Source organism: Tubulanus polymorphus, chromosome 9 (assembly GCF_964204645.1).
Source record: "Tubulanus polymorphus chromosome 9, tnTubPoly1.2, whole genome shotgun sequence".
Taxonomy (NCBI): domain Eukaryota; kingdom Metazoa; phylum Nemertea; class Palaeonemertea; order Tubulaniformes; family Tubulanidae; genus Tubulanus; species Tubulanus polymorphus.
This window is the reverse complement of record NC_134033.1, coordinates 15,369,133-15,387,352: the sequence shown is the minus strand read 5'-3', so window position 1 is coordinate 15,387,352 and position 18,220 is coordinate 15,369,133. Positions and strand designations below refer to the sequence as shown.

Genomic DNA, 18,220 nt, shown 5'->3' with positions numbered 1-18,220 from the left:
ACAAGTTTGGCGGTATTTGTACAGGAAACGGTCAATCTGTAGCCGTAGTAAGTAATACCAAAAAATACATCGCATTCAAATCCATAGTCAGAGAACTGTAAGAGGGTTTATATCAAATTTGTAATTGCAGATTATGAGAGGCAAGTCTAATGGTATCAGTTACGTGAAACGAGGTTGTGTTACAGCAATGGCATGCGGCGACGCCGCTTACAATGTACACATAGAAACGGCGAAAGCGGCGTTCAAGAATGCAATTGAACTCCATGCTTATCCATCAATTGGAGGTACAACAATCGCGGCGCGAACGTCAACTATGGACACCCCGATCTGTTGTGATAACATGGACTGGTGTAACAGCGCTACCGCGTCACGGTTGTCCATAGCAACGCTCGTCGTTGCCATGGCGATGGCCGTCATCGGTAGGATTTAAACTCCCGTAGAATGATTTGAAAGTTTGTTTATGAAAGCAGGTGTCCGTTGCGCAGTCTAGACTTAGGTTTAAGACGAGTCAAAGACCATTTTTGTTCCATAGCTGCTTGTCTAACAATTAAGACCAGATTAAGCTCATTTTGGTTTTAATGCCAATCTAACAGGTTAAGACTAGTCTTACACTTTTGCCTTTAGTTAACGACTGTGACACTGGACCCATGACAATTATTTGGGTGCAGCAGTATGAACATTTGTAGTATTTATTTCTTTAAAACTATTTTCCCACTTTCTATAAGTTTTGTGTCACAAGTATATAAGTAGTTAGAGTGAAAATCGAAAAAAAGGCTTCTGAATATGATTTTTAACAATCTGTTACGATGAAATATATGTATTTTTACTATGCATAAATATACACTTGCCTCTGTAGTGTGAGATGTACTTGAATGAACGATCAAAACCTGGTCTGATAAATAGCGTACATCACGCCACCTATTGATTAGTTGATAAACTGTAGTAATGAAAATAAACTCACAGTTATAAACTGATCAGTCAGGGTTTTTACATTTCTTTTTCTTCCGTTTTCATGTCTTATCCGCTAGATGGAGCCAGTCACAGCTTCGCGCGCAGCAGTTCATGCCGAGTTTAACCTCTGGCGTACGGTACAATAAAACGATGTAATTCTTAAATCGATTTTCAATCTTTAATCGATCTGAGAGTTTATCATTTTTATGAAACTTTGTGTTAATCATTTTTATGAAATAATGGACCCGATTCTACAGTCGCGAATTAACATGTGACTCAGAGTGTTAACTCGTTGCAAAATGAACTGAATTCGAACACTTAGGGTAAACTTTAACTAACTTGAGCTGGGCCAGTTGCACAGTCGTGACTTAAGTCAAAAAGTGGTCTCAAATCTTAAGACTGATCTTAAGTTGTTTGATTGGCCATAGAACTAAGCTGGTCTGAGACATTCGGAACATTGCTACATTAAATTGAAACGACTTCTCGAGCGGTTTATAAATTGGCTTGTAACCGATTTGGCCCGTACCAAGGAAGGCAGAGGTTTGCGATATTTGTCAATATTCGAACCCTGTTTCGCTACCGGCAGGTGAGGTACGTTTGTAAGCGACACCGAATCAAATCAGACCGAATCAACCAAGCAAATAATAAATCAGATAAAATTTCCGATATAGGCCTAGCTGATGTCTTTATTCGTTCGACGTTTCGACTATGACCTAGTCGTCATATTCTTCAGGTAGGGAATTTTTCGGAACTACGCATCTTTCGTTTTTATCAGTGTGGGATTCTCAACTTAATCGTTACAACACGAAATAGTGTCTCTTCAATGGCAAAACAGGTTCAGTCTATATTCTAGAATAGTGAATTTTACTGGTCAATATAACCCAACACTGACGTTTCATCGATTTCATCTTCTGGGATATTTATCTTCATAAAAATCCCGATAACCACATCGCCGAATTTCCACATTGTTGATCGATTCGATTTTTGAAAAAACGATAATTCTTTTACCCGTGGCAAAATGTCACCGATTGCACGGGATTCTCGCCGTAATACGGTGAACACAACCGAACCGGGTTTTTTTTTAAATCTAGTCGGTCACGCGGATGCTTGTTTTGTACGTGCGCGGATGGAAATAGCATCGATTCACTTTGGAATCGATGGATTCCGCGTATCGTTTCAGAGAAAAATACAGCGAACGCATTTTACTTCCCTGTTGATGAAGTTTTTTTGTGCGGTAAAAAACCTCTCTAGTTTTTTGTACCGTCGCGGATCTATAAAACAGCAATCGAACGAGCTGATCCATCATACGAATGCCTCTTCGTGACACAACCGGCAAATCGCAGCAATTTCTTTTTTCAAATCGTTTCTTATCATTCACAAAAAAGGAGATGGCCACGCTTAAAATTGCTATCACTTTTGTTACTTCTATGATGGCCCTGGTGACTGGTAGATATTTGGGCGCTGGGCATTGGCATCCAGAAATGTGCGGAATGGCCGCTGTTAGGAGCGCTGCGATTCCAGATGATATTGTACCAGAAATGGACGTCGACACAAGCGGAGTACTGAACTGTACTGAAAAGGTTCGTAGCTCAAACTTTTATCAAAGGTACCATTAATTTTGCCGATCCTAATGAAGCCCTCACTCGCTGGGAACTCTCAATATGGCCGGAGAAGTTCATCGGGAACGCCCAACCCCTCGCACATCCACGTTCCCGAACGGGTGTTTATATGTTTACATGCATTATGCAAAACAAATCAATTATCTATTGTCATATTGTGAATCTGGTATTCATTGATGTAAATTATTCAGGGAATAAATAAATGAAAAATAAAATAGAAAAATTACATTGATTCTAAAACGCGTTTTCACATATTCTAAATCTACTGTGCTACATGATAAACGTAGCCATGACATGAAAGCCGTTGTTCGGGTCAACAGGGTTTAAATTTATACTGTATTTCTATTTCAGATGCGTCTCCCATGTCGGATAGTACAGGATGTTGATCGTGAGTAAAATTTCAATTTCTAGCGCTCCATATTTCTAAAAAAAAAAAAAATATATATATATATATATATATATATATATATATATATATATATATATATATATATATATATATATATATATATATATATATATATATATATATATATATATATATATATATATATATATATATATATATATATATATATATATATATATATATATATATATATATATATATATATATATATATATATAAACAAAATAGGATTATTCAACGGGAAATGAATACTACTGTCAGGGAACTATCAATTTCCGCATTTCCTGTATAGTATAAAGGTTGATTTATTTAACCCAAAATTACGAGCTTTTGTTACCAGCGCATCATAGGTACCAGTTACACCAGTTATTACCTCATTATCTCGTATCCTTTTTCCGAGAACAATTTTCTTGATTAATTCAACTCGATTCGGCGAAAAAATACCATTCTTAATAACAATTCGTAATAACGCCATACTTTTTATCGGTTCCAGCGATACCCCTATATAAAGGACTTTTAAAAGCGAAAAGCTCATAATTTTAGACGAAATCTGGTTGCGTAATGCAATACTGCCTCCACATTGATACCGGTTAAAGCACGGCTCTGCAGCTTTTCTCGTGCTAAAAGGAACGCGATATTTCGAAATCTTGCAATGAAAATGAGTTGAAATGACATTCTAATTTATTTATTTTGTTAGTGTGTGGGAATTTAAACTACAAAAGTAATTCGTGGCCGTCAGCGCCAGTAAACCTAACAGCTTTACCATACAGGTATATTGACTCGAAAACTGGTCACATTCAACAAGGCGTTAGAATTACTTGGAAAGGACCCAGCGATGGTAAGGGTGATTCTTGATTCATACTTAAGCTCACAACTGTGGAACCGGTTCCAATAGCCAAACACAACTGCGCAACTGGTTTCAGTGTCAAATTAAATCCACATAACTGTGGAACTGGATCCAAAGTCAAATTAAACCCAACTGTGGAACTGGGCTCAGATTCAAATTAAACCCACGCAACTGTGGAACTGAACTTAGAGTCAAATTAAACCCACACAACTGTGGAACTGAGTTTAGAGTCATATTAAATCCACACAACTGTGGAACTGATTCAGAGTTAAATCAAACCCACGCAACTGTGGAACTGGGTTCAGAGTCATATTAAATCCACACAACTGTGGAACTGGACCCAGAGTCAAATCGAACCCCAGGCAACTGTGGAACTGTGTCCATAGTCAAATTAAACCCACACAACTGTGGAACTGAGTTCAGAGTCATATTAAATCCACACAACTGTAGAACTGGGTTCCGAGTCAAATTGAATTCGATATTCATATCATTTCTAGAGTCTTTACGATCGCTGAAAGGTTTTGAAATAACTCTGTTGACCCTGCAAGGTCCGGAAACAAATCTACATCAATGTCGACTTGTCGATCTGTCGCGATCTTCGTGGAAACTACCAGATGACATCTTCGATCAGGTAAGAGACACATGCGCCATCTAGCGGAATAATCAAGTATGAGCTGTTAAAAGACAATGAGAACTAATCGAATCTTCTGATCGTCCTTCCGATCTACTTTTGAGCGGTAAAATGAGCTAATGATTTATTTGACATATTGACTAACTAGTCATTAGCTGGAACATTAGCTCAAGGAAGCATATCGTACACTTTTGAATCTGGTTGAAATATGTCGAAACGTCGAATTAACTATTAGGTTGAGGAAACATTTCGGACTATTCTCAGAGTGCAGGGATTTTAAATTCTATTAACAACACGGACTCTGAGTGTTTCATTAATGGTTATAATGAGGACAACATCAGTATTCCTGAGCATGACCACCAGGATAAAGTCGAAACGTCGAATAAAGACTTATTCTTACTTGTGCATGGATTTTTGTATCATCTTTAAAAACGGAAATTTTAACTAATTTAACTAATTTAACTAAGTTAACTAATTTAACTAATTTATTTAGTGTGTTTTCAGTCAGTGTTAGCTGCAGAACGAATTTAAGAAAAATAAACTGATAAAATCTCATTTATTTTTTCAGCAAGTTTACGAGTACCGAAATTTCCCCGATTTGACGCCGAGGACGTGTTATCTAGTAGTGATCACCAGTCTACCGAAACCACCGATGTTAGAACCGAAACAAATCATAACGACATTCACGACATTTTAGAGATTATCAGCTCAACCTCAATGGCAGAATTTGTGTTTGATTTTCATAAAGAATCTCAAGGACATTGGTCTCAAACGCGGGACAATAGATATTAAGATAATAACCCAACTACAAGTTCGAAATATTGAAAAGGAAGTTAATCAAAATCAGGAATTCATGGACACAAATCTTTGCGTCACATTTCGAAGGCGTATCAAGATTACTTAAAAGGGCTGAACCTGAAAATTGAAATAAACACTCAATTTGAAAAGGGCACCTCCGGCAATGCGAGGTCGGTGATAAATTGCTGGGAGTTCTGATTGTGGCCCTTCCGCTGAAAATTTAAAACTTAGGGTCCATTTATATCAATTTTTTAGTCTTTTGAGAATTTTCTTTACAAAGGAATTTTTTTCTCGATTTTTTAAAGATTTAGAAGTATCTGGTGGGCATATTCAAATGTTGAAGGGGTGAACCAGTCCATTTAGTCCACCCCTCTCCTAAATCCGCCCTTGTATTTGATCTCTCTTATCCGTCTCTGGGAAAAGTAAGAATCTGGTTGTCTTTCATTTTTGATTTGACAAACAAATTTCTTTTTCAATATTCTAAGTTTTTGTACAGCAGGTTTTCAATCTTCTCATAGTCAATGTTTATGCAATATCAGTCTAAAGACGTCTTACTCAATATAATCAATTTGTTGTATTGTTCATGATTATGTACTCAGGCAATAGTTCTAAGATTTGTTTTTGAATCCAGTGATAATTTGGCTTGAAATGATTCGAATTAAGTGGGATCATACTTTACATCTACAAACTATTTTAGGGATTTTATGCAATATTTTTTCTATTTTCTATTTTAACTAACATAATTATGTTTTTAGTAGATTTTATACCTCACAAACATAATAATGATTTATTCTGCTTTTATATATTTTGAATTTTTACGTAATAAATGATAATGTGATTCCTCAACAGAAATAGAGTTGTGTCTGCGTTAGTTCAAGTCGTTCACAGACGGATCTAGCCTAGGTCTCTTGAGTGCTGCTCAGCTGTAGAAGGGCAACAATATGATAGACAATTTTGATCTTTTAGGGCTCTGAGATGCAATGAGTCAATTTTGGGCATCAAATCCTGCTCTGCATCTAGAAAATATGAGATTTTAACTTGTTAAAGAAATATTATTCATTGGAAAATAAGAAGTTTAACCATTTTCGATTATTCAAATTTATCATTTTAAATTACGTCTACCAAAACTAGAAAAATAGAACTTTTCACTTCAACAAATCGCGAGTACAGTTCAAGGGGTAGTAGCGCTAAACACCTAGCTACGCATACAGTGAACCGCTAACAGCGCCGTAGCCCGGATCCGCCTACGTCTGGGTACCGGACATTGATCCAAAAAAAGAACCAACCGAACACTACTGTTCTACAATCGAAGGATAACATTTATTCTATAAAGAAGATTTGTATGTGTATAAATAGACATTAAAATGTGAATAGCGTTGAGATATAGATTTACGTAATAAGATATGGACAAGTTTTACTATCCACGTAGGATTCAAAGAAATCGCTGACATACAAATTGAAACTCGCGGTCAATGAAACCGCGAAGTTTTATGCTGCGTGAAGATAATCCGGTTGTTGTTACCAGTTTAATAACCGGACCTTTTACCTGATAATGAGTCAATCTGTATAGTTCAAAGGCAACAGTTACTCGAAAGTTGGCCAGGTCCTCCACTGGTTCAGTTCTTTTTGATTGTTTTTAGCCCTGGATCAGCAGTGCGCTTAATTGTGCGACAATAGTGCAATGTTGCAGATGTAAAGTTGCACCCCCGCCCCCACGATTTGGCGTTACGTTACGTCCATGACCTATCTAACTTTAACCATCACCGATAATCGTATTCAATTCGTTGAGGTAACTTTTCTGGATACATCTAAAACCACAATATCAACCTGACATTGACTTCGCAGGAGCGGATCCGGAGGACAATTTCGATGGACTTGTCACAAAACATCCAAAAAGGGCACTTTGATGTCCAAAAAGTCAATATTATGTGAACTCGCACAGAAATACAACAATTATCTTTGTTGAAGAAATGAATGAGGGCACTTGATGGACTTCTACAAGTCTCACAAATCCATTAAACATTTGAGAACTTTTGTAGTCACATGCCAGAGGACAATTCGATGTCCAAAGAGGTGATATTAAGCGTACTTCCGCTCTGAACGTACCAATTACATTTGTTGACGAGGGCGCTCAAAAATTAATTGACGGTCTTATCACGGTCTCACAAAGTCCCTCCCGGATCCGCGCCTGATTCGAACGTTTCGCGACCGTTTACAAAATCTAGAAAAGAACGCGCCGAACTACGAATCGACTTGAATCAATCCTTCGCCCATCGCTTGCGGTATCGGTATCGACTCGTTGGTAACCGGATTGATGTAGAACCCTCTACTCAAATTGACCACGCCTTCTTCGACGGCCTGTTGTATCGACATTATACGCTGGTTGTCGCGAGGATCGACGACGCCGCTGATCGTGAATCGCGATCGACTTTCTCCCGATGACGAACTTTCGTTCAACGTTTCTGTTATGTCCTCTTCCACGTGCTCCTCGGTTAAAGTCTGTTTCACTTCAATGATCCTACAAATATAATATGCATATAGCCGGGTTCGTTTTCATGTTCAAAAGTTTAAATTTTCGGGGTGAAGATTGAATTGTTTTTGTCGCTGCATCAACGTTGAGTAATCTAAAGCAATGGAATACCGAGAAGGCTGGTGAGGGAAGCGAGGATTCGGCGATAATCCGCCAGGTGTCGCTAGTGGTACCTCGTTTCGATCAATTCCTTCTACATTTCAATCAAATTCTATTTTTCTAATTAGTAAATCAATTTTCAGTAAAATCTGTGAGTAAAGGGAATCTTATATCAGTTCTATTCGATGACTCGTTTGATTTTATCGGATTTGGAAGCCTAAAAATCGAGTTCAAATTTCATCGAAAATGAACTGATTATCACTACGAATGACCCAGTGTTTTGTTGTGCCATCTGGTGCGTGTCGGTGTCCCTTCATTTAACTGGTCCCCTAATCCAGTTTCAAAGTTCAGATTAAGAATCAATCTATTTTTTCAAAATTGTACCGTCAAATTTAGTACAGAAACGTGAAAGTAGGTCAATGGTTCGAAGATCCGACTTCTTTAACAATACCGTTTGATAATTCCAGCGCGTGGTTTTTTGACTGGTGTCCGCGGTTCGACGCCGTCGCTCAATCCGTTAGAAACCTGTTTAAAAACCAACAAATCACCAACATCATCATTAATATTTTCAACATATGCTCGTTTATGCAAATGAACAAGATAACACGGATGACGATCGGTGGCTGGCTTTTTAATGTTTTGATACGTAGTCAATCAGGTTCGAATCCCGTATTTTTCGCAGTTTCGATCAGTTAATAATAATACATACCTGGTTCGTCTTGAGATTCGTGAGATTTTGCATTAACGACAACTGCTGCCCCCTAGCGGTACAGAAATTAACCAGCGCATCTATGTTTTCATCCACCTCATCTTTGAACCTGAGGACATAAAAATCGAAATTTTGGAGTGTTTCATCAATGATTATATATATAGTAATAGTACCAACTACGCGACAACATAAAAGCGAGTTTTACTGTACTTCAACCGACCTCTAAAGCCGCTTGCAAAGCTAATGCTTATACTTAAGACTAATCTTTGAACAACTAAGTTCTACACAAAATCTAACAACAGTACTCCAGACAAGATCGTTTTGGCTCTATAACCAATCTAACAACTTTAGACCAGTCAAACATCATCATAGTTCTATAGCTACAAATTAAGACAAGCCTAGGCTCATTTTGGTTCTTTAACCAACCTAACAACTTAAGATCAGTCTTATCTTGGTCCTATAAGCAATAGACTAACAACTTGAGACCAGTCTAAGCTCATTTTGGTTCTATAACAACTTACGACCAGTCTAGGACCATCTTAGTTCTAAAGCCAATCTAACAACTTGAGACCCGTCTTAAGGGTCACCTTTGTACTTAACTCGCGACTATGCAACTGGGTCCTGGGGTCAAAGGTTATTTAATACCTGTTAGTTTTACGTTGACTGATACTATCAGGGGGTGGCACCGATACGATCAAAGATGGAACCTTCACTTCGGAACCGTCCTCCAATTGCACCTTCCAATAAACGGCGTCGGTATTTTCTAACAATCTGATATCCTGTCCACGGCTCGTCTCCACTCTATCGATCGTGTCGTATGCCGCGATGATTTTAGCCTGCACCGGTTCCATTAACGGCACCGTCCGTTTTTTGATCGGGCAAACCTCGTTAGACAGGGACAGAACTTCGCGAATGCCTTTCTTCAATTTGACGTATTCGTCGTATAAAATCTACAAGAGTCAAACGACGAGATTTATCTTAAAGAAATAAATTTCGTTCGGGATTTGTTGATAGAAATACAAGATTTATTTTTTCACTCGATTGAAAATACATAAAGTGACGCGGAACCTCCGACGCTACTGTGGCAATCGAGGATTCCCTTTATGGCCAGGAATAATCCACCGGGATCACCAAGTTTTACCTACTTGTAAAACGCCATCTGGCGGATCTTTCCCGTCAGATACGAAGTTGTACTGTTTGTCTTCGATTTCGCTATTGATTTCTTTACATTCCGAAAGTTTGTTTTGGAACTGAAAAAAACATCATTTTGACCTGCAGAAGTCAAGGTCACTGACATTCATGATTATGATGGGAGTGAATCTCGAGTATATATCCCCCTACATGCGATACGAAACCTGTTGATATTTCCTGATATTTTCTAAATGCACGTTCAGACATGTGATAAGTATTCCGGGTCCTTTACCGCTAAGATCGTACTTGTTATTCAGGATCTGAAAAGTTTAACGTCAAATGGCGATTATTTGCAATGTGCAGCGAGCAATTAACTAGTATTTCCTTAAGGAAATCAACTGATTAGCATCTCCTTAATCTCCTTTATCCAATGAAAGTTTGTCGGGATTTCGTTTCGTTCAGAGCTAAATCAAACGGAGCCAATCAGAGAGCGCGTTGTATAACTCGTTTATGCAAATGAACTAAACCAACGCGGATAACGATTGGCTTTTCGGTGTTTTGATTCGTAGTAATCGGGTTCGAATCCCAGCCGAATTGCCGATTTTGTTTAGCGAAAATTCTACAGCAAAGATAAATATTTTTTGGTGAGAAGGAAAATTGTAGCAAATTGTTTATCATATCAAACCCTGGTATATAACGATGGCCGGAGTAATTTACTTTGCTTATCCGTTTTCCATCCTCCTGCAGGTCCAGATTCGAACCTGGTTGTAGAATGTTCTTCTGAGTCTCCAGCAAAAATTCCTGCCGAACAGAAAATAAGATCGTAAATTATTTCTGATTATTTCATTTTCGATATCGAAATCTCGAAATTCCTTTCAGATATTTGTTAAATCGTATTTACTAATGAATGATCATTGAGACCAGAAATAGAACGTAAATAAGATAAGACAATTCATTTTTTGTTATAAAGAAAATAATTATTTATGGTCGCTTAGCGGCCATATTACTTACCGAACAGAATCTCATGAACTCTTCGTCGACGTCGCTGTCGCTACGAATTAGAAATTAAATTCGAAAATATTAACTTTGCGTAACAAGTTGAGAGTACACCAGATGGCGTAACAATAAACTGAAAAAAATAGTCTATTTTCGATGAACTTTGAACTTGATTTTTAGGCTCCCAAATGGAAACGTTGTCAAACAAGTCATCACATAGATATAATATTGACGTTCCCAATGAGCGCGTGGTATAGCCTTACTGGAAATTGATTTATCAATGAGAAAAGTTGATTCTGATGGAAGAAATTGAGGCGCGGTAACCGAGTAACCACTAGCGAACCTGGCGGATCCTCGCCTGCCATACGTGGAATCCCTGATTGCCACAGTAGTGGGTAATCGCAAAATCTTTCACCAAACGGTTGAATAGAAAGAGTCCAGCTACGGGAATACCATTGTAGCCCTAACTAACTGCTTATTATAGTATAAAATATAGTGCACATCTTTTTCATAAATTACTTCCGTATTAAACGACCTTTTTCGTTATCGGGGCTAAACTGATAATAACGATAATTTTCCGGTATATTATTTCATTATAACTGATGACTCCGCGTTTATAGTTTTTTTTTCTGGGTTGTATTCCGCGCTATACAATGGATTGGAGCCGAAACTAATTATTACATCTCTCCCGACGGACTCCGGCGCGGCGGCCGCTAATGCCGATATTATATGGATTACTGTGGAATCTAATATTCCCGCCGAGACTCGATAGCGTTAATCAACACTACGCGAAAACAATATACACCGAAAGCGAACATATTACGTTAGAAACTTCCGCTATTGGCGCCGGTTTCAGCTAAATTGACCAGCTATTATTATCTCAAATAGCAAACTTTTAGTTAGATTAAGTTCAGGTAGCCGAATATGCATCGAAGCGACAACATTAAAACCTTTAATTCTAATTAGAAATCGTAACAGTTCGTTAACGCGAACGTTTTCGGGATCAAGTCTTTTCATCGTGTGTGATTGCGAGCGAATCAAATGAATAGAACTACCGATTTATATAATTTACAAGCAATAAACAAGAATTAACAAAACGCTTTAAAATGTTCATCGAATAGCTTTGAAGACCACCAAAGGTTTCTCAGGGAGAACCCCCAGACTGGCCTTCGATGGCTTCGCGTCTTCGGCGCTTGCCATGCGTCGGGGTGCAATTCGCGATTACTTCTGTGCCCTATCGGATTATTCCTTTAACCTGATGACAGGGCCACGGCCTTTGGTCATTTAAAATCTCATCTGAAATATCATTCTGAATTGTTAAAATAACCTTATGTCTTTCTTGTTTTTATTGAGCCCTTCTTGTGCGCATTGCGCATGGGTCCAATGCCTCGCAAGATGTTTGTATGCCCTCAAAAAGGCTAGCGCCGGATCATCAGTCACGATGTCACAATGCAGCCCCTCTAAAAGTCCAACAAATGGAGGACGCTTAATGATTCATTTTTGACGTATCCTTCGTATCCTTCGTATCCTTTCTTCGGGAATAGTATATACTCTATCGTTAAATACCCTTACAGAGATTCACCAGGACAATTCATTTTGACGATCTTGTGACCCGGGAATAGAATGTGGTATACCGGTATAAAATTGTCTCGAGGACATGTCTACAATATTTACTCATTAACTCGATCATTATTTTTCGTATTCGATCTTCAAATTCCACAATTTCTCGAGACGAGACAAAGTATCATTAAAACACACGGTTTCAACGATCCTCGACGAATCATGTCATCAACAGGTGTAATCATGAATTTTCTATCAAGCCCCCTCTCGACAAATTTGCGTCGAAAATGTTTCAAATTTCCACCCCGTGTCAAACAGGTGCGGACTTATTCGGCACAAGCATCTAATAGTTGGGTCTACTGGCCAAATTGAGCCCGGGTTCGCAACAAAATCGCTAGCGAGATCGCGCCGATTTTCCCGAACGAGGTTATTACCGCATTCAAGCTGTTCCCGTGTAGCCCTGAAAACGAACTATCTACGGTACGTGCAAATATTTCAACGAAAAAAAGATATCGTCGATATCGGTACGAAATTCGTTCAACGACCAAATTCACCGAGAAAATTACATTGCACGTTGATCAAAGTGTCGAGTGTTTACACGTATCGTAAACTTGAGGAGGCACTTCTGAAATTTGTAGTAATTGTTATAGTGGTTGTTGTGTATGCAATTTATTGCGATTACCAGGAACCAATATGACGCAACGTACCGCACATTATAAAACTATATTCAATTATTTACCTAAATTTATAGATGTAGGTTTATAGTATGTGTACTACAATAAGCTTACAATATCGAGCTTTGAATAAGATATGATATGTGAGAGGAAAGAGACATTGGTTAACCACTAGACCAGCTGCCTCCAACAATAGCATCATCTAACGATTTTACATATGTCCATCCTGCCTCGGCTGGGATTCGAACCTGATGGCATCATGACTCGCCACGGCACGAAATCCTGCCACGCTAGACCTGGTGCGCAGGTTTACCAGAAGAAAACTTGCGGCACCAATCAGATTGCTCGTTGCATATAATCACTGAGGCAAATTTCACGGAAGAACTTTACATGGGAAAACCCGGGCTAAAATAAAACGGGATTTCTGATTGGCTGATAATGACATCATCTGTCTTTGTTGCCTGTCTATTCTGTCTGTTTGTCTGGTATAGTGATTTCTATGACTTCAGGGTTTATTATATTGATTAGATATAATCGTTATTATTGATCTACCAGGTTGCTAGGTGCTGTCTAGGTTTTTTTTTTCTAGACAGGTATTAGTTTTCAACATTGATGAATTATCGATCTCGTATATGCCGTAATATTCGTTCCTCACATGCCACAGCTAGACTTTGTGCCTTTGTATACTTTCATGAAATTATTAGAAATATCTGTTATCGCGTTGTTGCAGTAAATGTATAGATGAGTATAACCAGGGGCGGATCCCTAGTGACAGCATCCAGAAGCCGTCACAATTCTCATTTGCCCTTTTGAAAATACGCAATTTCTCAGGGCACTTTTTCCACCCAAAACTATTATGGAATATCAATCCACAACAGAAGATTATATTGTCTTTAATGTCACTCAAGTGCCTAGAAATTGTATGAAAATTCACTAGAATTTCTTAATACGAAATGAAAAATTAGATGTGAAAAAATAGGCACATTCAAAATGTGGACCCCAAGAAACTATGTAAAATGCTTATTTCATAGCACAATATTTCCCGCGGCCTGTGGCAAACGACAACTTGTAAATAAATTTTGAACATATTCACGTCCTTCATACGGGTTTCGAATTTGAAATGCCGTGACAAACTAAACTAACGACCTTGACCCAGTTCAACAGCTTCCGGTTCAATTTGACTACTGTTCTACTGTACAATACTTCAATGTCACCTTGAACTGTGGAACTGTGGAACTGTGGAACAGGATTCTGTTGGAAACGATCGGCATTTTTCATCCAATATCGGTCATCAGGACCCAGTTCACCAATTGTAAATTCAAGTCAAGAGTTCAAAAGACTTCAAATGTAGAGGAATTTCACACAACTAATCGGAAAACTGGGTCCATTTACTTTTAAATGAAGTTCATCTTATGCTTTCGGTTCCAAGTACTTTCAGCTGTTTTTCTTTTTCTAAGTCAGGGGCGGATCCAGAGGCCAATTTTGAAGGACTGGTGAAGTCCCAAATTTTGATGTCCAAAAAAGCAACATCGGGTTTATCGTCGCACTTTGCAACAATTTCGTTTGTTATCAAAAGGAAAAGATTTGATGAACTTGTACAAGTGTCACAAGTTCCTCTGGATCCAACCCTGTTGGGACCGTAATTTTGCAGGACCCAGTTCCACAGTTGTGAGTTAGAGTTAACTCTGAGTTAAAATTAGTTCATTTTCAATTAGTTAACTCGGAGTTAAATTTTAACTCAGAACTGTGGAACTCTAAATTAAACAAGAACGTAAATGATAAACTAATTTCAAAAAGGCACACTTACCAGAAACTCATATTTGCCGAGAAAAGCAAACACTTATTCACAAGATCAACGTTTCGTCTCGTAGGAGTTTCTTGAATCGATCAATCTTTTTTTTTCTAATAACCAATCTACTGAAACGATGAAGATATATATTCTCTAACGCCGTGCAGTGAATAACGGCGCTTGAAGTGGGATTTCGGGGGAAGCAATATCTTTTGATAACCATCGTGAAAAATTCAGTCAATATCCTTTCTGAAGAACACACATAGTTATTTGTTTGATTTGAGTCGAGGGCACTCGAGCCAGAAATACGAGATCGACTTCAGAAAATTGTTTTTTTTTTCGCAACACAAACGCACAAACACATAGTTCTTTTTTTCAACAAACAGATACAAAAAAATCTGAACCAAAAGCGAACCGGCGCAAAGACTTATGCAACATGAATACTTTTGTATTTGAATTCTTAAAAACATTTTTGAAAAGAGTGAGATTTTTTACTGTAAGCTTTTGTATATACAATGAATGTTCACTTTGATGATAATTAAATGACTGAACTTAATTAAAGCTGTGACATCTCGATGTCTCCGGACACGCAGTTCCACAGTTGAATACATTTCAAGAACAATTCTTTCTAATATGATACATGATATATGATTTATAATATATGATTTATGATGTATGATATATGATATGTGATATATGATATATTATGTATGATATATGATTAATTTTGCGTATAAAATTTTTACAGAATTGATGAATAAACGAATACATTAAAGATGTAATAATATTAAACGAAGGACTGCTTGAAGCAACAGTTTACTTGTACAATAACGCAGCCCTTATAATGGAATTAAATAAATTAAAGAGTTGAATAGGAAAGGAAAATAACGAAATAATACGGATCACATTGCGCCATTTATAGCAACCTTAATAGCTAATACTTCATGGCCAACTAAAAAAACGTTTTTGCCTTTTCTAAAAACCATTTTAGACTCGTTAGATAAGGTAATGATGCAGTCAGTCGGTAAATGCAATCTGGGACAAATAACTGATACCTGGGCCTGGTTATCGACCCTGGAACGGAACATTATTTCCACCAATGTATTTTGTTTCCGCCCGATTTAGTCGTGTCCTTGGAAAATGTCGTTAGCAGTTGAGTCACGACGGCGCAAATAATTCTCCTAGTGACTTATAGTAATTCCTGGTGTGTAGGATCGTGAGTCGGGTTGTGATCCATGGTGTGCGTTCTTTAGTAAGAATACTACAATGAGTCTATCAAGAGGATACTACATTATTCAAATCGAATTACACACTACTAACTACTCCTTTGCATGTTCATATTTTTCACAAGAAAATAGAAACACGTCTTTTTTGAATACGTCAATTTTGGCTGGTTTCGATTGAGCGTATACCGCTTTAAGAAATTTCTGGATTACGAACTCTTCTACCGGCCGATTCTATCAGGGTTACATATAATACTATCCCGGAATAGGTAGAGCGTATCCTGGACGAAACGAACGCGCCAGAAGATAATTCCGGAATCGGTAAAGACCAATCGAAACCTACCAAAACCTTAACCGGGCGCAGATTTACAGATATTGCTATTCCGGACTAGTTAGAGCATATTCTGGTCGAAACGAACGCGAATTCTGGAAACGGCGCAAAATTTTATTAAGGTTTTATTCTGACAGATAGAAAAAAAACTGGGTGAGATATTTTTCTAAGATTGCGTATTTTGTATGGACGCATGTATTGTTCTGTTTACTCGATTCAGCGCCAGTCGAATAAGCCGAAAATGTCAGAATTTTTCCCAAAGAAACCTTTATGCAAACGCAACCGGCATCCATTCTCATTCTTGTATTGATTGATGGTTTCTTCTTTTTTCTAATGTGACCCCCGCTCGTGATGGATTATTGTGTCGGAAAATATAGAAGCGCGTAAGGCTTAGAGCGTCGTGCGTTCGGGCAATATGGAGTTGTATGTCGTTTTGCTACCCTGGATATTTGAGCGGAGTCTGTTGTACATTATCAGACTCACTGAAACCTCGACATCCACGAGAAAAAATTTCATATCATTTAAGAACAACAGAAAAAATTATTCCGCTACCTCAAAACAAATCAAATATCGTTCTAATTTTTCTATAATGAGGCGTTTGGTATCAATGCAGTCAATTTTTAGCATACAACATTTAGTTTTACGAACAATGAAATCTTGCAGAGTTTGACGACTGAATTTCACAGGTTGAATTCGAATCGAACGAACAAACTATCAAAGGATGGACGTAAAAAGGAATCACAACGTCATCTCTAGAACAATGAGCGGTAAGTTGGTATCAATCATATCCCGTTAAAACAAATTTTGCAACTTATGATCATGATCATATTTGGCAAGCTCGATTCATCTGACAGTATGCGGATTTATCTAAATTCCATCTTTAGAGAAACGGTAATAATTCTTTTTTAAATATTCTTTTTTTGTGGTATTACGTAATCATTTAGTTTAAAGTGACTTATAAGTCAGGTTTTGGTACTAAATCTATCCATTTTGTTCATATTCATTTATGATGTCACTATGATAAATAAATAGATACAATAAAATAAATTACGAATAAAATATCTATTAGTTAGTTAATATTCTATTACTTATATTAATATATCCAAGTCGCTTATTGTTTTTCTAGTACCAAAACAATAAGCGATTCAGATATATTAATACACTATGATTTACATATTTATTTTTATAATAACTGTTTCTCTGAAGATTGGATCAAGATTAAAACATTGAAACTATCAGATAAGTTGACATATTGTCATTGCGGGATCATTCACTATCAGGCACGGATCCAGGGGGAGCGTCAAGAATTTGGTACCACCTGAGAACGTCCAACGGCACCTGATATGTTCTTCTTTTATTGAAAGAAGCTCAAACGCTTGGAAATTACATCTGCCATCGACGCTCGCCACTCGTGGTTACATAGTGCATCTTTGCAAAATCGTTGTCTTGTTCATCAGGTGCTACCCTTCCATATGTGCCCCGGAGCCACCCGTGATTACCTTCATCGCTGAGAATACAGGTTCAGTTTTATCCACCTCACGTTTGTCACTTCTGTTCTCGCGTTTCAAATATTCGATGATGATTAAAAGAAATATTTTTCTCGGCTTCGCTCGCCCGTTATGAACTTACCTCGTCGAAAGTGGAAAAAATCAAATCCTTTTATCGGAAAACTCGGGGTTAAACAACATATCGTCGCGCGAAATAAAATAGTTTTTTATGGTCGAAGTTGCCTGTCGTAAATCTCTCTCCCACTCACACACGGCATTATAGTGTGTTTCACGTTCAATGACGCAACTCGACGCATCATCGTGGCAGGCGGCGGTGTCAATGACGTGTACGCGTATCGCGCGCCATAAGAATCTTTGAAATCTATTAAGACCACCATCGTGAGAACGTCGTACTTATTCTACAGAGGCCAGTTGC

At 37.8% G+C, this 18,220-nt stretch overlaps 2 protein-coding genes across 3 annotated transcripts; one reads left to right on the top strand and one right to left on the bottom strand.

Moving 5' to 3' along the window:
• Positions 1 to 2,144: 2,144 nt before the first annotated feature.
• On the top strand, positions 2,145 to 5,947 carry LOC141911242 (uncharacterized). The gene is made up of 5 exons (XM_074802228.1): positions 2,145 to 2,531; positions 2,922 to 2,958; positions 3,677 to 3,817; positions 4,324 to 4,457; positions 5,026 to 5,947. Exons 1-5 carry the CDS (start codon positions 2,262 to 2,264, stop codon positions 5,152 to 5,154), a joined length of 711 nt encoding a protein of 236 aa, XP_074658329.1. The 5' UTR covers positions 2,145 to 2,261; the 3' UTR covers positions 5,155 to 5,947.
• Positions 5,948 to 6,603: 656 nt separating this feature from the next.
• LOC141911082 (envoplakin-like) lies at positions 6,604 to 18,104 on the bottom strand. 2 transcript variants are annotated; one of them, XM_074802043.1, is made up of 10 exons: positions 17,927 to 18,104; positions 14,762 to 14,871; positions 10,736 to 10,775; positions 10,442 to 10,525; positions 9,949 to 10,044; positions 9,739 to 9,843; positions 9,239 to 9,543; positions 8,594 to 8,702; positions 8,336 to 8,409; positions 6,604 to 7,773 (listed from the first exon to the last, which is right to left on the bottom strand). In XM_074802043.1, exons 2-10 carry the CDS (start codon positions 14,770 to 14,772, stop codon positions 7,497 to 7,499), a joined length of 1,101 nt encoding a protein of 366 aa, XP_074658144.1. In that variant the 5' UTR covers positions 14,773 to 14,871; positions 17,927 to 18,104; the 3' UTR covers positions 6,604 to 7,496. The 2 variants fall into 2 exon arrangements, with proteins under 2 accessions (XP_074658144.1, XP_074658143.1); XM_074802042.1 differs by having other exon boundaries at positions 14,762 to 14,868.
• Between the last annotated feature and the right edge of the window lie 116 nt (positions 18,105 to 18,220).